General features: G+C 58.7%; 1 protein-coding gene across 2 annotated transcripts; it reads right to left on the bottom strand.

Annotated features, from left to right (window-relative positions):
* Positions 1–268: 268 nt before the first annotated feature.
* Positions 269–21,028, bottom strand: STARD3 (StAR related lipid transfer domain containing 3). Of its 2 annotated transcripts, none has more exons than XM_075116701.1 (15): positions 20,918–21,028; positions 15,096–15,375; positions 12,086–12,163; positions 11,739–11,816; positions 11,596–11,649; positions 11,376–11,493; positions 10,176–10,274; positions 9,349–9,404; positions 8,442–8,534; positions 6,938–7,000; positions 5,761–5,856; positions 5,121–5,200; positions 4,629–4,733; positions 3,217–3,310; positions 269–1,335 (listed from the first exon to the last, which is right to left on the bottom strand). In XM_075116701.1, the coding sequence occupies exons 2-15, from the start codon at positions 15,309–15,311 to the stop codon at positions 1,231–1,233; spliced, it is 1,335 nt and encodes a 444-aa protein (XP_074972802.1). In that variant the 5' UTR covers positions 15,312–15,375; positions 20,918–21,028; the 3' UTR covers positions 269–1,230. The 2 variants fall into 2 exon arrangements, with proteins under 2 accessions (XP_074972802.1, XP_074972804.1); XM_075116703.1 differs by lacking the exon at positions 20,918–21,028 and adding an exon at positions 18,202–18,329.
* Positions 21,029–21,399: the final 371 nt, after the last annotated feature.

Raw genomic sequence — 21,399 nt, 5'->3', positions numbered from 1 at the left:
ACAACCGGGGGCTGGGGGACATTTGGGGGAACCTTTACCTTGGGTGACCAGCGCCAAGTGCCCCAGAGCTGCCGGTGCCCCCATGGGATGGGGGATAGTGACACCCATGGTCAGGGGCTGAAGGAGCCTGGAGGACCCACCCTTTGAGGCTGGGGGGGGCTTCAGTCTGGCCCCAGCCCCACAGCCCCTCACACCCTGGCCAGGTCAGTGCTCCTCTCGCTTTTATTTACTCGAGTTATAAAGGGCATGTGGAAAACAACGGACTGCAAACAGTGCAAGGCTTTTTATTCTGACAGGCGCCAACCAGAGGCATCACCCCTCGTAGGCACGGGGTGCTGGACCCCCAGGGCGGCAGGGGAGGGGGCAGAGAGCCCGGGGGGGGGCCGGTGTGGGTGCTCCCCCCTCCCCGCAGCACTGCTGGCGTGTGCCCCCGCGTGCGGGCGGCTTCGCGCTGTTTCCATTTATAGTGCAGAACACGGCACCGGCGCTCACAGGTAGAAAGAAGCTGCAGTCGCCCCCGCATCCCCCCCCCCCCCCCCCAACCCTGCCGCCCCCCAGAAAGGATAAAAGTCTCCGCTTAAGGCAAATCGTGCTCTGCCTCCGCCGGGAGCTGCAGGCGGCGGGGCGAGCTCAGCCAAGCCCCACGGGGAGGCCTGGGCAGCCCAAAGCACCAGGGGACAGCCCTAGACAGGGTCCCCTGCACAGATCCCGCCCCCCATCCCCTCTTACAGGGAGCGGGGTGGGGGGCACAGCCCTCGGGATGACGGCCGTGAGTCGGGCACGAGCTGCCCCTTTGCCCCCACACACGCAGGGTCAGAGCCCGGCCCGGGGCTTCATCTGGACAGACAGTGAGAGGGGACAGACCTCTGTCCTCACCCTAACGTGGCCTTCTCCTCTGGCCCCTCTTCCTCATGGAACCGGGGCACAATACAGGAGTGTGGGGGTCACAGATGAGCCCCCAGCCCCTGGGTGAGGGACAGGAGGAGGTCAGATCCAGAGGAGGGCAGGGGTTTGGCACGCAACAGTCAGTGGTTTCAGGGCCCCAGTTAGAGGGAACTGGGAGAAGGAGCTGAGCACCCCCCAGCTTCATCTCAGCACTATTAGTACGGGGTATCCTCTCCTGGGGGGTCGTGGCAAGGCCCTGGGGGCCGCTGGGTCCTCTCCCAGCTGTCCCCCGGCCGCAGAGGAGAGAGGGCAGAGGAATGTCCGGCGAGGGCAGGTCCCCGCTGCTCACGGCTTGCCGGAAAGCTCGCTGACCCGCTGGCGGAGGTGGAAGGCGAACTCGAACATGGTGGCAGCCAGGCTCTGGTGGATCAGGTAACGCGGCAGGCGACCCTGTGGGGAAAGCAGCCGAGCACGGAGCCATGAGTCAGGGCAGCAGGGAGGCAGCGCTGGGCCGGGGGCTCGGGGCCGGCCCCCATCCCGACCCGGCCGCGTCAGCCCGGGCTGAGGGATGCACGAGCACCGCAGCGGGGAGCTGCCGCTTGCAAGGAGTTTGCTCCGGGGGAGGAACTGAAACGCGCTTTGGATTTCTCTAAAAAGCCCTGCACGACTCAACCCCAACCGCCTCGGCCTGTGCTCTATTATGTGAGATGCATAAAAAAATAAAATAATCCTTGCCTCTGCGGAGGAAGGGAGCTGAGGCAGGGCTGGGAGCGGCACCAGGGGCTTGTGTGGGGGCCCTGGGGCAGGGCAGGGGTCCCAAGTGCAGGCAGCTCAGGCAGGGACGGATGGCCAACTATCCTGGGGGGTCAGGTAGGCACAGGAGGACACCCCCCTCTCCCCCCTGCCCTTGGATCGGGGTGATTCAGCAGGGCAGGAGACAGAGACTGTTCCCTGGAGCACATTTTCTCTGCGAGACTGTTGGTCCAGGGGCCATTTCAGTATCTCCCTGAAACGAGCTCCGGGGCGAAGCTGCGTCACAGACACAAACACACACACACACGTGTGTGTAATTGTCACCCTTCGTTGCAGGAAGGGATGAGCCATGTGCTATAAATACTTCTTCAGGGCCAAAGGAAATAGCAAGGCAGCACAGAAGAGGGGTCTGGGCACTAGCAGAGCCCTTCAGGAAGATGGTGGAAGCAGTTGACAGGCGGGTTATTAATAGCTCGGCCGCTACGGCATTTCTTCCAGCAGCGGAGGCAGGCGGTGGGCGAGTGCTCTCCGGCCCGGGAAGCACAAGGAATGTTTTTTTTCCTTTCTGAGCCCCATCTCGCACAACCAAGTGGGTCGGTTATCCCTCCAAACCCACGCGTTACGGAGGGGCAGAAGAGGCCTCGGAGCCAGATCCGCGGAAGAACAACCCATCCCCAGCGCAAAGGGGCACGAGGCCGCGCTCTGGCCTGCCCCTGCTTTCGCTGCCCAGGCAAGCGCTTCTGCAAATCCTTTCCAAAACGTTTCACAAGGCAGGCAGGAGCTGCTCTACTTTGTGGGGAGGGAGGGACGTGGGAGGGGAGGGGGCCGCGCAGCTTTGCAGCAGAGCGCTGATGAATGGAGCCTTTGTGCTCGCTGCTGCAGCGCCGTTACCACGTCAACCTTCAGCGGAGGAAGAAAACGGGCGAGCTCCGCTCCCCCCCATCCGCCCGACCCTGGCTCCCTTCGTGCACTGCCTTTTGTCTGGGCCACCAGCAAGGACTCGATGCGCAGCTCCGCAAATAGCTCCAGATCTGGGTCATCTCGTAGGGCCGGAGCGCTTTTCCCCGGGTGCGGACACAGCCCCCCCAGCGCCCCAGGGGCGGCCGTGTTTGTACCGGGGTGTCTGGGAGCGGGGCACGCAGGGGCGAGTGAATCACCCCCTCAGCGGGTTCCTGGGAGCAGCAAGCAACCAGACAACGCTTCACATGCCCAACTATTTTCAGCTCCCAGAGAGAATAAAAATCTCCTCTCCCCCAGTCCTGCGCACAGGGATGTGAAACCCCTAAGCACGATCTCTGCTAGGCAGGCAGAGCTTCCCCAGAGCTTCTTTCAGTGGGGAAGAGGGTGATTTTCAGGCAGCATTTAACCTCCACCGGCAAAACTCGGGTCCCTTTAGAGCAGCCTTTGACACTGAGCCGCTTTCGGAAGCGGCCAGCGGGACTGCAGCCGCTGGGAGCACAGAGCAGGTCCTCAGCACGCAGCCCGCGCTACGGAGGGGGCTTCGGAGCCTGCTGGGGAGCTCTGCTGGGGACAGGATACGGCCGCAGCGCTCGCGCATCAGCGAAGAGCCGACTTTACCTTCAGGTCCGTGTTGAGAATCCAGATGAACGTGCAGACCCTGGGGTTGCTGGGACATTTCAGTACGATGAATCCTCCAGGCCCGTTCTCACCCCTGCGGGGAACCAAGAGCACGCAGTTAGAGCCAGGCCTGGCTGAAAAGCCGTTCTCTAACGCTCTGGGGTGCACCGCAGCGATGCTGCGCTAGCTGCTGCAGCAGCAGCCACCCCCTCCGCCTGGCAGCGAGGACTAGAGCCCAGCGGGGTAAGAGCAGATGCGCAGAGTGCCCGGGAAGGTAACTGCTTTGGCTGCAGGCACACGAGCAAGCACGGCAAGGCAGGTTTCCCACAGGTGCTTTGGCAGCGGTGGTGCCAGGGCTGCCGCAGGGCCGCGGGCTGAGAAGCAGCCTCTGCCTCCGGACCGCGCGAGCCCAGCCAACACCGGCTCTTCACCACGGGGAGGTTTTTGAGGCACAGCCCTGCGGAAGGTCCCAAGGAAAGCCGAGCAGCCAGGGAAACCCTGCGCAGTCAGGACAGGCTCAGCACGGGGAGCCTTGTCACTGCAGCCCCCGGATCCTTCCTCGCACCATCTGATCCATCGCAGAGACGAGCTGTGCTCACACACACAGCCCAAATACAGATTTCCCTTCCCTGTTGAGGAACACACTATTTTTGCTGCATACATTTGTAAAAAGATTTTTCTAGGCCCTGAAGTCCCCAGCTCTTAAATAGACTGAGGCAGCTATAACGGCTCTGAGTTAAAATGTCAATTACTTTAACCAGATTATTAGGAAAAACAAAGTCAGTCCGCGAAGTGGCACAGCTGGGCCCCAGGCACCGGAGCAGACAGTAACAAGGAGTCCTTGTTTGATGAGACAAACGCTGCCGAGATCTATCACCAGCCGGGTGAAGCTGTCCCTTCGGAAGGGGAGAGGCCAAAGACCCACCGACACTTTGGGAGCCAGTCCATCCTGACGCAGCTTGTTTCACCCACGGGACCATCTCTCAATGTCTGCAGCCTTTAAAGTCAGTAAGTGACTGGCTTACGAGAAGCAAAAGGCATCTGAGAGGCTCAAAGGGAGCCACAATCAGCTGTTTACTGCCCCTCAGAAATGGCAGCTGGCCCTGTTAGGGAATTAACTGTTACATAAACAGGATACGGACTGGGTTGGGGTTTGTGCTGTTACTGGTCGGCACCTCCAATCCCCTGAGTAGGGAGCTGGGAAACGCCCGAGCAACACTGAACAGCACAGAGAGTTTCTTTAACAAAGGAAGAACAAGGGAAGCAAGGTCTAGTTCCACAAATAGATTCGCTTCCTGCAAACGCTGCCAGAAAGACAGCAGTGTTTTCATTTAGGTGGCTCTTTGCCCTAAGCTTAAGCAAAGTGCATGTGTCAGGTACCAGCTAATAAAAAAATAGAACCTGCCTCTCACCTGACATACTTGGAGAGCGGAGGCTTCAGGCTGTGCGTGGTCGACATCCCTGAGGAAATGTACCTGTCTCTTCTTCTCTCGATCCGGCGCACGTTCACAAAATCCCTAAGCAAAGAAAGGGCGCTGACTGCTTTAAAACACGCATGGGAATTTGCAGGAGCAGATCCCGCTCTCCGGACTGCTGGGAAAGGCTGTGGCAGAGGTATGTCAACATACAGACAAAGCACAGCACTGTTATCAGGGAGACCGACTGACTGAGACAGATTTTGAGCTCCGAGACTCCTGCCAGAAACGTCTGGAGAATTCAGGGGCTCCTTGCCTTTGGGAGCGTTACCCGCACAGCCAGCCCTGCCTCGGTGACACTGGGAGCTCCCAGCCAGCGAAGGGCAGCAGAGCTGGGGCAGGGCGCTCTCCCCAGTCAGATCCTTCTCTCTGGATTTTAGTGAGGGTGTTTAGGGGCTCAGTTCAAAACAGGCAGTGGAATAAACTGACCTTGGGGAAACAACACCGCCTGCGGCCCCAGCTGCCACGTCGTATGAGACGATCGTGTTGTCTTCAACCCGCTGCAAGATCTGGGGGTGGGAGAGGGGAAAAAAGAACAGAGATTTCCTCGGACTGTGCCTGCCGGTCCGCACGTGCCGACAGCTGGGCGATACGGACCCTCCCCTAAAACAGCAGCAGGATTCAAAGCAACCAGAGTGTCTTTAGCAGCTGATCTGAGGCTGACGGGGACGAACTCTCTGGCAGTGCGTGCACAGGTTTGTCTCCTGCCCTGGGACCAGTCACCTCTGCCTTTCGGGGCCGGGGGCACAGGCGTTGCCTCCGGATCCCCGCCACACCAACAGCGCAGAACGCCCAAACGCTACCAAGCAAAAGCAGGCTTGGCTCAGCTGCTGGCCCATCTCCCTGCCCACCTCATGGGCTTTTGGATAGGCACATGCATGCAGCTGGCTACCGCAGAGCATTCGGATCGTACGGATGAGCGGCGGAGATTTAACGCCTCAGTGACTCGGATCCAGCTAAGCTCCAGTAGGGCCCGGGCACTGCCGACAGCCGGTGTTGGACTGGGAAGCTCCAACTCTCCGCTCCAAGGAGCTCCTGTGATTAAGCCATCTTTGTCCGGCACACTCACCTGGCAAGCTGCCACTGTTCTGTTCCACAGGATCATCTTCTCAGGCTGGAGAATAACCTCCTGGTAAACTGTTTCAGCAGAGCACTGCAGGAAAGCCTGAGGACAGAGCCAGAGCAGTTAGCCAGTCCCCCGCTCCACTTTGCTAAGATTATTTTTAAGGAACGCAGAGCGGATCACAAAGAACAACCGGGATAACAGAAGAGGGGAGCGGCGAGGCTGGCCTGGCTCAAGCGCAGGCAAAGCCGAGGCCGTCACCCCTCTGCCACAGCGCTCTCGTTCCCAGGGGCCTCGAGGGCGCACGTGGAGTCAGAGGGGACAGACAGACCTCAGGTTTCAGCAGTTGTTGAACCGCTGCCTGGTGAAGCCGGCGCTGCTGTAAGAGGGCAAGCGTCTGTCAGTCTGTAACACGACGAGACAGACGGACCTCGGGGCTGACTTAAGCTGGCTCCTCTCCCGCCCCCACCCCACTTTATCGGCAGTTCTGCTGCGTGCGCGATCGCTTCAGGAAGTTGCTGAGAAGCTATTTGGAGCTCCAGCACAGGCAGCATCCATTTCTCGACGTCCCCGTGGGACAGGGGATCTTTGGAGGCAAACGGTTAATGCAGTAAAGTGGGACCATCCAGCTTTTTCTCGCGAATACAGAGCTGCTCCATTGGCAGCTCCTGCCAGCGAGGCAACATATGCACTGGAACAAAGAAAAGCCACCGCAGCACCAATGCTTCATTAAAGCGTGGTTTACAGCCAAGCCACTCCAGCGAGAGGGCACAGAGCACGGCACTTCCGAGCAGCTCTTCTCAATGCCAGGCAGCAGCAGACGCACGCTCAGCCCTGGTCTTGCTGGCAATTAGTTGCAATTAGCCTCCTTGGTCAGATTAGTCCTAGATGCTGGGGTTGGAAGCAAGTCTTGCAGTCACCTGCTCCCGTTTCTACCAGCAGAGACTGGGGCCCAGCATGTTTGCTGGGGAGCCTGTCTGCCAGCCAAGGGGCTTTCCTGGAGAGATTCCCTAGAGCGTGCAGTGCAGTTCATCTGTCTCAAGCAAAGAGACTGTGCTTTGCAGCCTGACCTGTCCTGCCAGGGCCAGGAGAGAGCATGAAAGCTGAGCCATGGCTCCGAGCAGAGCAGTCACTCTTTGCCTGTACCACACAGACTAATGAAGCGATCCAGGAAGGTTCTTACCTTTAAAATAAAGGTCTTGCCATGGAAAGGTATTTCAAAAGTGTAAACAACGTCACCAAAGTCCTGTGCAAGAAATAAGAAAGTTACATTCATGTTAGCAAAATATATCGCTTCTACCTGGGGTAAAGTCTGCAAACGCTGTGGCGGCAGGAGCTGCCCTGCCTCACGTGTCGTTCTGAGGGACCCTCTCCAGCCCCCTCAGATGCCCCCTGTCCCCCCACACCAGGCAGCAACCCCAGCACGGGAACCGTGCTGAGCGCATTTCAGATGCACATGCACAAATTTCCATAAACAAAACAATATCCAGAGCAGCAGCAGTGATGAGACAGAAAAAGAATCTGCCCCATGCCAGCCTGCAAACTCCACGTCAAGGTCAAATTCTCTTTGTAGCAAGCTACCAACACCAGGGTAAGAGAAAGGGGTTAGTTTGCCAACACTGCTGTTGTTACCTACATCTGAGAAGAGACTCCCTGGAGGGGTTAGGGATGGACAGATGATAACCTTTCATCATTAGCCCTGTGTTAAACTCTGATTAGTCTATTTAAATCCATCCCCCTTTGGATAAAGAAAACAATCTGCCCAGCTAGTTTGGCATCAGACAATGGATCACTTGACAGGGGAATTTTAAACACCAGATGAGACTGCAGTTTGCAGGACTCTCACCCCAATCACGTTGCGAGCTCACAAGCAGAAAGCAAGGCTGGTTTTAGGGGGCAGAGACGCTGCCTCTTTCTCTCCACCCTTTGGAGAGAGAAAGGAGCTCGAGGTACCCCAATAACTCTATACTGTAGCCCAGCGAATGAACCAGCATGGAGAAGAAAGAGGCAGGGCAGGGCCTGCTTTGCTTTGTGCGCCTCCGCGCTGCCTGAAGCAAGAGGTGCGACCTGCAGACCCCTTTGGCAAAGCCACAGCAAAAAGACCTAAGGCAGGGAGACGTCCCCAGTTTACACTCCGGCACCCACAAGGTCCCTGTCCTGGGGAAAGAGACACACACGGACAGCTTTGGGGCTGGGAGGAGCAGTCTGTGCCCCACACTCTCCTGCTCCCGTGTGGGCCAAAGCTGGCCAGAAGGGCCAGACCCCAGGCTTGGCTTGGTCTCCCCAGCACGCTCAAAGGCACCTTACTGTGGAGCAAGGGGGCCCTCCAGCACCACCGCAGGGCCGGCATGCCTCCACTCCTCCCCACGCCGGCAGCCACGGCTCCGCATCCCAACGCCTACCAAAGGTGAGCTGTCCGCCCCTGCCTGCCTGCCGGCTAGGAGGAGGAGTGATGGGCTCTCTCCTGTCAAACAGGAAGGCAATTAAACGTCTAATTAAATAAGAGGGGATTTTACATTTAACTGAACTGGAATAGATTCCTAATTCAATCAGGTAATTGTAACGCTTGTTAATTTTTCATGTCGCAAGGAGGTTTCAGAAGCCTCATTTGTCCTCCCGTTTTTGCTAAGCCATCCGTGCTTTCTGCCGCCAGCGCTGCCCGGCAGGTGGGGCGGGGGGACACTTGCATTGTTTTTCTCGAACTTCCAGTTCTCCTCCTGGGCGAGGATTTGGTCCACAACCTCCATTGCATCTTTGCCTTGTCGGACATATTCTTTCTCCTAGGAGAGAAGAGAGTGTTTCATTAACTGGGTTTGCAGAAAGCCTGAAGCGTGTGCGCAAGGCCTGCTACTCCCCTCCCAGGGCTGGCAGAGAGGAAGGGGACATCTCCCGTTTCCACACCACAGAAATCTCTTAATTTGGGTCACAGAGGCCTCATTCTGGAGCTCAAAGTCACGCTCCCTGCCCTGGCTTGTATCCACACACCAGCTGCGTCTACCAGCGAGTCTCCCGCCTTAACGTAAGGGTTTCCAGCAGGCAAAGGGCTATGAGATGCACAGAGCTTCCTTCTGTGGAGGTGCCAGAACTGGGGCTGAACGGCAGCAGAACCACTTGGAAAAGAGCACAAAGCAGCCTGTGCCCAGCCAGGCTTCGGGAAGGCAAAGGACCATCCCACAAGCCACAGTTTGGTGGGGATGGTTGAGGCGATGCCCTTCTCGGTATGTGACCGTGTAACCAGGGACTGAAGACGGAAGGGGGGAGGGGGACAGGCAAGAGGCAGAGCCAGAATCAGGTCTCTGTGGGATGCTGCAGGGATGAGCACGCAGCCCTGGGGAGGTGGGTTAACGTCGGGTGTTACACAGAGAACCTCCTCCTCCAGTGGCCACGATGCCACCGGTCCCGGTGAGGCGGGCAGAGCTCCTCAGCCAAATGTCCCCAGACCAGAAGGCTGTGAAATGAGGGACACCAGCCTCTGATGCTCTCCAGGTACAGCACCCTGATGGGGCCACAGGATTGCCAGATGCTCCCACAGCCCTGCATCAGCCTGAAGCCATGGGCAGGGATAGCCGGCCTCAGGCCACGCTGCTTGTTTACCTGAGCTGTCAACACCTTCCTCCCTGCACCTTCCTCATCCGACTCGTTGTCCGACCCTAGGGGGGAAGCACACAATTAACACACAGTTGATGAAGGCCCCACTTGTACAATCTCCCTTGGACAGAGAGCACCCGATCCCCACACCCCATCTGACGGGAAGGGCTGTCAGCGGGGACGACCCCGACACCACGCAAGCCCTGCCTCCCCCAATGCCTCTGCTCCGCAGCTGGCCGGCAGGCGCTGCTCTGCTCTCTGGAAGGCTGAGCACGAACCGGGTGTCAGCTACAGCGAGACAACTGCTCCGGCTGACATCTCCTCGCTCCCGAGCTGGGAAGGTCTCCGGAGCCAGCACGAGGCGGTGTCGCAGGGCAGTGGCGCACTGCCAGCTCTCATCCTCACCTGCTTGTGGCAGCTCACCCCCGTACCCTCAACCCACAGGCAGCATTTTTCAAGTACTTCAGCCACAGCTAAAAGCATTTAATTCCCAGACCGCAAAAGGCTCCAGTTTCCCACAGAGCCGAAGCCAGGTGCGCCGGGCTGAGCCCGACTCTGCTCCGCTGATGGCACAGAGACAGCATGGCCGTGCCTCCCCTGCCCAGGCACGGGCGCAGCGTGAGGAGAGGGGAGCCCGTTTTGCAGTGTCAGTTCTTGGAGGCCCTGCCACCCGCTGCTGCCAAGGGCCGGGATAACGAGACAGAGCTCAGGGAGGAGGCGATTATAGAAGTGAGGAGACCCAGGAGGAATGCCACAAGGGGAACGAGCTCGGGAAATGAGGTGGCCCAGCTGCCAGCGAGGTGACGGCAGAAGGGGAGGAGAGCTCATCTTACCTGCGAAGGACTCTGGCGGGGAGTAGAACTGCCCCTCGGAAAGGGCTCCGGGGTAGAGCAGGGGGCCGCGAGAGGCTGCAGCCTGGGCTGCCAGGTACCCTGCGAACCAAAGCACGAGGTTTTACTCACACAGCATCCAGCGCTTCAACACGGAGGGGTCCCAGGGCCCCCACCCCACCCAACCCTACTCAACCACCCTCCCAGCCACTTTCTTCCAGATACAGCTGGTCTTTTCGCACTGACACCAGCCAGCCCACAAGCTTTTCAGCTCCTATTGCCTCATCTTTTGTTTGAGACATTTTATCTGCATGGAGATCAATGGGCTCTTTTGCCTGTCAAATCCAAAGGCGATTAAGCATCTAATTAAATAAGAGCTTCCCCTGGAAGCAATTTGGAACCTGAGCCTAATCCAATAGAGGCATTAAACACTTGATCATTTTTCATCTTAAAGCCTCCTTGCAAGACCCAAACATCCTCTGGTGTTTTCCAGTCAGTCAGCGCATTTCTGATCGAGCCCCGCTTGACAAGCACTCCTTCGTTTACGTGCCATTTCCCAGTCCTCTTTCACCAGTTAACTCCTTTTGCTGCTTTCGGAACGGGCAGCCGAGCCTGTCCAGGCTGAGCACCCACTCCCTAGGAGGACCCCTGGAAGTTACAGGTGCCCAGCACAGCAGGGTCATTTGTAAAGCATTAGGTTAGACTCGATCTCCATTTAGTTTGACCTTAGCGACCAGAGGGTGTAAAACTTCACACACCATAACTCACGCCGCCCCCCTGCAACGTGTCTGTGGACTGAAGCAATCCTCTCTGAAAGGTCTCCAGCCCAGACCCGAAGACACATATCCAGAGATGGAGAGTCCAACAGTCCGCCTGGCATTTGTCCCACTGTTTCAAAACATTTTCTCCAACGCGGAGGTGAGCTCTGTTTCCAACACGTCTGGCTTCAGGATCCAGACGTTGGGGAATCTGGCACGTTTTTCTCCACTCAATTAAAAGATGCTTTTTATAATCTGGTATTTTCTTCCCCTGAAGGGACTTATATACCATAGCAGAATTGAGTCAGGCGCTTACCGTCACAGCCAGCCTGGAGATCACTTCTCCATAAATGTCATATCTGTCAAGGTGCTGCCAAAGCAGCAGAAACCCCAGGCCTGGTAGTCTCATCTGCCAACTCCTACCAGAGAGGAGCAAAATACTCACATCGTTCCTCTTCTGCTTCCTGAGTTAGGACTTTAAAATCCAGGAACCAAGTCTCTAGCCAAGCAATGACAAACGAGACGATGGGAAGCAAATAGCCGAAAGGCCCTTTGGTCAGAAGCTGTGTGGAAGAAAGCACAGACCGCAGGGAGTTTACACAAATGGGAAAACAGCAGCATCAAGCAATCACAAAGCAATCCCCTGCGAGCCCGAGGAAACCAACCTCGGAGAGGATGACCTTCACAATCAGGAAGGCGCTGGATACCAATGTAGTGACCTGAAAAATAAATGTACGTATCTCAGCTCCCTGCAAACTGTAGGTGGAGAGAGAAAACTAAAAACAGGAAAGCAAAAATTGCCTCTTACCGCTATGACCCACCAGTGGCGCAGCTTTACGATTGCATAGGCCAGCAGCAACACAAAAAAACGAAAGAAAGCCAAGACCTTTAAAAACAAAAAAGCCATCGACACTAGTCACTGCCCTTGTCCCTCTGCCAGGTGCTGGGAGGACACAGACACGGGCCAGCTCCCGAGGACCTCGCCACCTAGACAGATGGGGTCAAGACCTGCCCGATTTCACTGAGCCAGGCGATGGGCAAGTCTGCGGGGAGGCCCCAGCCCCCCGGCACGCAGACCCTCCCCGCCAAGCCTTTGGCCGCGCCACCCCCAGCTCCAAAGCTGTTTCCTCACCTGCAGCGGTCTGGGATACTCACAAATATATCAAAGAAAGAGGTCTTAAAATTGTAATTGATGATTTCATTCTCCAAGTTCTTCTGAATGCCATCCTTGGTCTGAAGGGGAGAAGGAAACCAGAAAGCTATTGAGTGCACTGATAAGAAACTAATGGTAGAAAGAACCCGGCCAAGCGGTGACCGGAGGTTACCACCGGGTCAGGTTATGCATCAGGCATACAAATGCCTGCCGCGCGCACGACGCGGGCTCATCTGCCAACGCAGGAGCACAGGAGGATACAGCAGCCCATTTCACCCTTGGTTTCCCACCGAGGAGCACGAGCTGGGTAGCCAGAGCAGGAGCAGCACGCAGGTACATTAAACGCTTATACGTGGGGGCTTTCTAAGGCCGAAAAGCCGCTCCTTCAGCTCAGCACATCCAGCGCCACCAGATCGCAACTCTCACAGCCTAAAGCCCTTGGTCGGACAACACCTCCCACGCGTGCCCGCTGCTTCCACGCGTGGCTTCAGGTGACAGATTTCAGCTGTACGGGAGGAGACGCGGGAAAAATGAAAAAAACCCACAGGAAGCTGCTTCTTCAGCACCTTCAGTAACGCGCTGAAGAACGCGTCTCCCGCAGCTGCACAATCAAAACATCTCCCCCTCGAGGGCTCTCAGGGGTCACTCCGCAACCTGGTGGAATTTAAGCTGTGATCATCCCCGCTGTGCAAAGCACCGAGGGGTCCCCTCTCCTTTTTTCCAGGCCAGCTGGCTTCCCCTCGGCTCGCGGCAGTGCTGAGCTGCCCTCCAGGAAATGTGACGGAGGAAGTCAACCGGCAGGTTCAAATGTACTGGCAAAGGGGAAGAGGGAGGAGAGGAGGATGAAGGACACACACAGACACAGACCACAAGGAAATCTGAAAGGGGCAAAAACCGCTTCCTGGGATATTGTAAGGGAGCTTGGAAAAAGCTCACAGAAGCGCTCTCTTGCCTCACCCCGAGACAATCTGGGGCCCGACAGCCCTAGTACTTTTGACACCATAAATCCTGTTCTCAGGAGCCTGGAATCGCTGTTTATGGGGAAGCGGATGGCTCAGGTAACTGGAACAAATGCTTCACCTTTAGGCTATTGGTTTGAACGCAGCCCAGCTGGCCGGGAAGCTGGTATAGGCTGACAGCTGTTTGATGATCTGTGAGAAACAAGTTGGTGGATCTCAGGCCAGTTCTTGGCAGCCTGGTGTCCTGGCACCCTCTTGTCAGACAGTCCAAGGACAGAAGAGGCAGCCATCGGGAAGCGGTCCCTCTAGGTCAGGGCTGGTGCTTAATATTCAGGGAGAGGGGGGCAAGGCAGTTCTGCTCTATTGCTTTATCTGATCTGCGGTTACAGGGCTCGCGCCAGCCAGCTTTGCTAAGCTGCCACTGAAAGCCTCTTCCCCACACCAGGGCTCCGCTATGAGATGCTGCAGGAGGAACGAGACACAGGGAAGGCTTTGGATTATGATTTTTCTGGGAGGTGTTTTCAGTTTAAATACAGGCCGCTGCCATGAACAAGGAAGAACAACTGTTTGAGGCATCTCTCCATCTCTGAGAGCAGCAAGTTCGTGGAATTACAGTTTGCAGGCAACAGACATTTAACAAGGGCCAATGTGCTCAGCTTATCTTGCAGCAAAGGAAACCGTTTGATAAAAAAAGCATTAGTCATGATATAAAATCGTTGCTCTTCATAACTAGGCAAATAAGCTGCCCTAATAGCTTTAAATATGCAGCATCTCGGCTCAGGGCCCAAATATCGGCAGTTAGTCACTCATTAATGGCTACCTGCAAGACCTACGCTCAGAATCACCCTGGTGACCGCGCTGGCAGATTATCTCCCCGGGGCTGGATGTTTTGATTTGCAGTCAGCACCTCTCCAGAGAGCCCAGGGAACAGGGACAAGAGCGGGAGGCCGGGGTCCAAGCTGGGCATGCAGGACACCATCGGCATCGCTGGAATGCTGGCCGAGAGATGCTTTTTCCGAGTCGGGGGGAGGGCAGGGGTCTTTTCAGGCTCTTGACACCATGTGGGCAGGGTGAGGGAACTGCTGGCCGAGACAATCTGTTAAGTGCAGACACCGCAGGAGATAAGCAGGGCAAAGATAAGAGCCGCTAAGTGAGCGCAGGATCCAGTGCTGATAAATAAAGGCCAGACACCGGCAGGGCTGCACGCAGAAGTGCCGGGGTCTATCTGTTCATCTTGCCTCTCTTGCTCAGGTTGTTCCATGGGAGGACATGTAGTACCTGAAACCCGCCGCCAGCACAGCTGAAACCAGTCGGGACCAGTTCAGGAAAAATAAAATAAAATACAGCCCAAGGAGTAATTCCGACCTGACGGGACTGAGGTAAATAAACTGGATTTCCCTGGTCATTGCAACAGTTGACGCACTGAGGAAACACAGCCGCCTGCACAGGCGTGGCCGTGCTGTGGAGGGGACCGAAACCCTCACAGTCCCCATCACCAGTCCCCTGTGCGGTGGAGCAGCACCTCCGGCTTTCAGAGGCTGAGATTAGTAGCAGCATGTTGGGACCAACTCTCGAAGCCCTTTTTGTCTCTGCCCAACAGCCGGGTGGGCGAGAGGAGGGTCTGCACATCCTACCTCGCTCCTGTGACGCTCTGAGGACAGGACACTGCAGCACAGCTGGCAGCTGCTTGGCAAACACAGCGAGCGGCTTCACTTCAGGCAAGGAGAACAGGAGAGAAATGTGGCCAACCGCTCAAGCTGGCGACTCCACGGGCCCCATATCTTGTTACACTACAACACAGAGCACTACACACGAAGGCGTTAACGGCCCTGGACAGCCACAACAGAGCCCAGTTGCAGGAAATAAGCTGGACTTTAGTTTACACTAACTGCAGCGGTTTCTCAGCCAGCGCAAATCAGCAGAGTGCTGGGAAGAACAAACAAAGACTTGGCCCAAGACTTCTGAAACAGAGCAATTAATGCTGAGGCAACTGAATTAAAAAAACACAACTTCAAAGGGCGAAGACTCCACGGATTTGCTTCCCCCAACTTACATTCAATTCGATTATCCACAACAAAGAGATAAAGAGCAGGTCGAAGGTGACGAAGAGGCAGAAGGTCCTCCTCACGTCCGAGATGGCTTTCCTCTTCTCCGGGGAGAAGTAGCAATACGGGGAGATGCCCTGGCTCTGGGAGAACGAGGTGCCGATGGACGCTATGGCTGGCAGGCTTCGTTCCAGGTCGTGCTGCAGGTCTGTCGGCTTGCTCATCCTTGGCCCAAGCGACTTGGGTCCTACGTCAATCGGGGCAACATCTGCCAAGTCAGTGCGTCACCTGTGGGGAGACACAAAGGGCACCCTCAGGTCTCTGGATACTCCTTCTCCTCTCCCACTCTGAAGGCAAATATTCCTATTTCCAAATCAGATCCTGACTGTTTTATACAGTTCCTTGGCTTCTGGTCTGCCAAGAGCCTCCCTCTCTGAAGCAAAGACATCCAGGGCTCGCCCCTGGCACCCCACATCCACCAGCACAGGCATGGACCCTCCTTCCCCCTTGCTCACTGCAGGGAAGGGGGGATCAGCTGCGAAAGGCTCAGAGGGGCAGGGGGTCCGCAGAACCACCAGCAAGTGTCGCTGGGACCCAGAGGCAGCCACCCAGAACAGGCTCACAGCACGGCGAGCCAAGCTGGCGGCGACAGCCAGCAGCCAGAGCAGCAGATGGCAAACCCCGCGGAGATGCCGCAGCAGCAGGAAAAGGGGCCTCAGGGTGTTTCCGTGGAGGCCCGTGATCCGAAAGGGAGCAGCCCCCGGGATCCCGGAGCCACCCCCAGCTACAGCAGCCTCCCTCTGCAGGGACAGACGAAAAACTCCAGGGGGCTCGACATTTTGCACGAGGCAAACCGCAAAGCCTCGGGAGCCGGTCGTCCCACCCCGCACGGCCGAGAGAGGAGCCTGCCCACTTCAGGAGCAGGACGCTGGGTTTCACGCCCGACCCTGGCCAAGCGGAGCAGCAGGAAGGCAGCAGGGGCCCTGCGCTGCCCTCTGTCCTGGCCGTGGCGGCTGGCAGTGCCGGGCACACAACCCCGGCGGGAGCGAGGTGTCGAGGTCTGAAGGCTGTTTTCAGGCAGTCCGTGCCAACCATTGTATTAAAATTTTTCCTCTCCGTCAGCATCGCACAAGGAGGCCACTATGTTAATGGCCCGTGCAACTAAGCACAGGCTGGAGACAAACAAGGAAGGAGGATGCCAGAACAGGTCAGGCCAGGGATCTGTCAGTCCCCGGCTCTGCCACCTCCAAGTCACCCACGGCAAAGGCACGGCTACAAACTTCTCCTCTGCAAAATAGTCCTGCTTAAGCATGCTTTCCCTCCAACAAAACAGATTCTTTGCTGCCTCAGCCACTGCCCCGGCAGTCCTGCATCCTCCGGGACCCGAGTGAGGTTTGTTAGTCTACAGCAGATCACAGAATGGGAGGGGTTAGAAGGGACCTCTGGAGATCACCTTGTCCAACCCCCCTGCATCTCACTTGCAAAAACCAGAAGGCTGCAGCCACACAATGTCTGAGGAAAAAAAGCCCCGAGACTGTGCCCAGACCAGCGGGAAGGGGCAATGCACAGGGCAGGCGAAGCCAGGCATGCTGCTGAGCCCCACCGGACACTGGAGCAACTCCAAGAGCTGAGCACAGCCTGATCTGGGGCAATTTTGGGTCCCTGCACCAGCAGCTTCTGCGTCCCAGCCCCCAGGGAGCGCTGGAGATGGAAAGGGAACAAAGCTGGACTCCTGTCAAGCCCCTGTTAGTCTCTCTCGGAGGCACTTTGGAAGGAGCTGCAAGACTTGTCACTTTGGATCAGCCGCAATGACCACGGCCCTCCGCTGCTCCGAGCGAGGGGCCCATCTCAAACTGAGAAAAGTTAAAGACATCTGTGAGCATTAAATAATACATCACCTCATGCACGGGCTGCCTCCTCCTCTACGGCAGGGTGTCACTGCCTCCTTCCCTCAAACACCACTTTGCACTTAGGCAGCTCCCCGCAATTTTCACAGCGCTTTAAAATCACCCTGCGAGACTCGCCGGCCCCGCTCCCCCAACGCCGAGGCAGCGCCGGGGCCGCTTTGCGGTGCCGGAGACACGGCAGAGCGTGGCAGCCGCTGCGAGCCCTCGTGCAGCTCAGCCAGCCTAAACCCACCCGTCATTAAAACCCAGCCTTCCCAGTGAGGTTTAACACCGCTTCAGAAGCACACCCATCCCAAAACAAGTGGCAATAACCAACTTCTGGGGAAGAAATGGCGACAAGAGCTTTACCTTCAGAGCACCATGGGACAGAGCAGGGTTTTGCAGAAATATTTTAAGCCCAGATGATGCCCCCCGACTGGGTCTGCTCCCTCAGGCAGGAGAAAGCTCAGAGCAGAAAGAACAGGGGCTGGATCTGAGCATGTTTAAACGTGCCTTTTTCTGGGTGACAGATAAATTATTGAGCTCCCCGGTGTTGTATTATGCATTCAGACATCCTCCGCAGCCTGCGCCGCACCGGCTGCTGAGCCACGAGCCGCTTTCGGGGGCTCTCGAGCAGCGCAGCTCCGACAGCCGACACGACAGGCCGGGGAAGCGTGAGTGGCACACGCTGCCCGCAGGGACTCCCTGGGTGACAGTAACACAGTCCGAAGGGGCACCCGCACCAGGGACCCCTCAGAGCTTTTCTGGGTAATAAAAAAAGGTTCTCAAGACGCAGGGGAAAGATTTGGTTGCTTTTTGCCGGCGAGGCCTCCTGTTTTGAGGACGAAGCAGGCAGCGAGAGGGGCTGCAGGGGCAAGAGGTGACACCACCCTCGGCAGCGAGCCCGTGGATCCCAGCGGGAAGCAAAGGTGCAGGGCAGGCGGCCGGTGAAATCCTGAGACAACAGCAAGCGCCAACACCCAGCGAGCGCTGCCGCAGAGCTCCACGCAGCAAAACGCATCCCAGCCCAGCGCCAACGGGACGCCGGGCACCAGCACGGACCGAGGAGCTGCGCTGAGGCACGGCCCTGGGAAAGGCCGGAGCCAGCCCTGCCAAGCTCCAGTGTCGCCCCCCCCACCCAGTGTCACCCCCTCCCCACTCTCGGCTTTTAGATTCAAATCACAAGCTTCTCATTAGCACGCGTTCGCATGTTAATGACATGTCTTACAGTAAGAAGCCTTTCCATCTTGTGACATTGCTTCTCCTTTCCTCCTGCGCCCCCGACTTCCTATTAATGTGTCTTCTCAGCTCACATGACGACTTCAACAGCTAATTCTCATGTCACCTCTTCTGAGAGTTACAGCCTTTGCACCAAACGCTGCACCAGGAGACAAAACGCCTGGAGAAGGAGAGGGTCGGGGCCTTTTAGAGACACTAACCGCAGGTGTTTTACCAGACACTAACAGTTTCCTGAGGTTCCTAGCAGGGAGAGATGCCTTTAAAACAAAAAGGTCAATATTAAAGTAAATTAGATACTAAACCTCACTCAAAAATATCCTTTAAGTGATCTAACTTCTTCAGCAAACCACTGGACAGGCCCCAACATGTTTGCAGCCAGGACCCCACGGGGCTGAGGCTGTTTGGCTTTGAGCACCCCCAGATGCTGCTGTGATCCCGCAGCAAGGGCACGGCGTGGAGCTCCGCAGCGAGCTGTCCCTGCACCCATTTGTAGCTTTTCCTAAAGCACCTTCCAGAGCTAATCCGAGCCTGTGTCTGCGCTCAGAAAGGTCACCCTGCCGGGCACGTTACGTGCTGGCTCCCAGCAGCACTGGTGGTACGAGTGACAGCGAGCAGACGAGGGGGGTTGACAGGCAACAGCTGTGGTAAAGCAGAACGATGAGGGGGGATCAGGGCTGAGCCTTCGGTCTGTCTGTGAACAGCCACTTGTCCAAAAGGCCGGGAGCCACCGCTGCATCAGAGCGTGCACAGAGACCCCCGGAGAGCCCATGCCCTCCCCAGCACTGCAGGCAGAAACGGGGGGTTCCCCCGGAGCCAGCCTGGCCCCAGCCACCGGCCGTTTCCACTCGCAATCCCTTCGCCCCGGCCCCCCCACCTACAAGCCATGCCCTGGGGAGCTGGCGGAAGCGGGCTCCTGGCACGACCGCCCCTCGGCGCCCGAGCCGAGGGCAGCAGCGGCTCAGCCCCATGCTCGCCACGTCCCGGGGAGCAGGCAGCGTTCAGCCGTGGCTTCCCCGAGCCGCTCTCTCGCTCCTGCACGACATGTCAGGGGAAGCTGCCTGCAACCACCTCTAGAAGAGCTGTGAGACCCCGCAGCACCCCACATTCCCCCCTCGCCCTGCGTGTTGGCCAAGTTGAGCCGCTGCCCACCAAGGGCTGAGCCAGCCCTGGGGCTAAGTCCTGCCTCTCCCCGCAGCCAGGCCGGGTGCTGCCTCCCCCCAGCTGCCCCCTCCATATGCCAGGAGCCGCGATGCAGCCCCCCATGGCCCACATCCCCACCCTGCACACCCTCCCCATCAGCGCTTCGCACCATCGCGCCCATTTTCAGAACACTTCGACAGCAATGTGGTTGCCTGAAGTTGGCACTAGCTAAGACTTGGGGTCCAGCCCCTCTCCTGCCCCCCTTGGCAGCCCACGGTGGGTGCCAGAACCCCCCCAGTTTGAGAAGGCAGTGAGGGGCACAGCCAGACTGAACACTGGGGAGGGGTCCTGGCCCTGGGAGCTGCTGCAGGACCCCACAGCAGCGTCTGGTGTTATTGTGCTGTGACCAAAACCCCAGCCACATCTCCCCTGGTCCTGCCCAGCCGCCGTGGGGCTTCGTGGCACGGAGCGGGACGTCAAACCCTCAGGACAGCCCAGGTTTATGGCCAGGGAGGGGCTTCGCATCACCACGAGAACGGTCTCCGAGGGCTGGCGGAGGGCAGGGACCACCACCAGCCGCGCTCCGCCAAGAGCCATCCTTCCTCACGCCTCTGTGCCGCGCTCGAGCGCGCCTGGCAGACCGACCCGCACCCGAGGGGGATAAAGCTCGGGGTCCTTACAGAGACCCCAGTCCCGAAGTGGCGGGGATGTGTCTGATAACGGCGCAAGCCAACCGCTAGCACAGACCGCTCAAACCCGAGCAGCCTGGCAGCCCCCCGAGCCGTCGAGGGATGCAAGGAACAGCTTCACGAGCACCAGGATCGCCGCAGGATATTCTGGATGGAGACCTTCGGGCCGGCGTTTGCCAGGGGACCGAGGGGAGGGCGGCACCACGACCCCCGGCACCCCCCCGGGGTCCCGGTCCCGGCCGGGAGCGGGTCCCTCCTCCCCGAGGGGCCGTGGATTTCTTGAGCCCGCGTTCGCAGGAGCCCCCCGAGGTCGGTGCCCGGAGCGGAGCGGGTTCCTTCCTGTGGTTAGACGTGGCGAAGCTTTCCGCCGCCCGTGTCTCCGGCGCCGTGAGCTCCCGGTCGATGCTCGTCCTCCGCGCTGAGCTGCCGCCGCGGCCCCCCTCGCCCCCCGGTACCGGGGCAGGGTCGGGGTGTCCGCGGGGGTCAGGGCAGAGGCGGCTGCGGAACGATGTGACCGCGACGAGGCGCTGCTCCTGCCGCCGGCCTCGGGGCTCAGCGCCGGGGGGTCCCGCATGCCCAGGGCTCCGGTGCCCCGGAGGCGCCGGGGGAAGGGACACGGCGGGGACCCCCGCCACCCTGGGGTCACCCGGAGGTCCCCTAGGGTAGGTGCCCTCGGGGCAGCCCGCACCGCGGGGCGCCTGGTGCTTCCCGGGCCCGAAGCCTCCAGAGAGCCAGTAACGGGCCCGCAAAGGGGTGAACCCCGAGGAGCCGGTAACGGGGACTCACTCCCAGCACTGACCCCGGACCGGGGACCCCGAGGCTGTCACCCCCTGCTGCCGCGCTCCCGAGTCCCCGTCGCCCCCTGCCCCCCAGTACCTGCCGCCGCCGCCGCCGCCGCCCCGGGGCCGGTCCCCGCCGGAAGCAAACCCCGGTACGAGCCGCTTCCGGCCCCGCGCGCCGGGCCGCCGCCACCTCTGACCCCGGAAGGGAAACGCGAGACTGCGCCGGCGCCGACCATCGCCGGCCGCGGGCGGGGGGGGGAGACTATTCCCCACCGGGGGGGGTATCGGTGGGGCCGGGATGGACCATTCCCCACCGGGGGGGGGTCAGTGGGGTGGTGGAGAGACCATTACCCGGGGGGGGGGGAGTCAGTGGGGCTGGGACGGTCCATTCCCCATCGGTGGGGGGGGTCAGTGGGGTGGGGGAGAGAGCACTCCCCACCGTTGGAGGGGTGTCCATGGTGGCACCTGGGTCTGACCCCATAGCCCTGCCCCACAGCTCCCCGCTCTAGCCCCCAGGTGCCCAAATCGCCCCCTCCATCCCCTGTCCCCCCAGACATGGGGGTCAGGGCCCCCCAG

Source organism: Phalacrocorax aristotelis, chromosome 23 (assembly GCF_949628215.1).
Source record: "Phalacrocorax aristotelis chromosome 23, bGulAri2.1, whole genome shotgun sequence".
Classification (NCBI taxonomy): Eukaryota; Metazoa; Chordata; class Aves; order Suliformes; family Phalacrocoracidae; genus Phalacrocorax; species Phalacrocorax aristotelis.
This window is presented reverse-complemented; position numbering and strand designations above follow the sequence as displayed.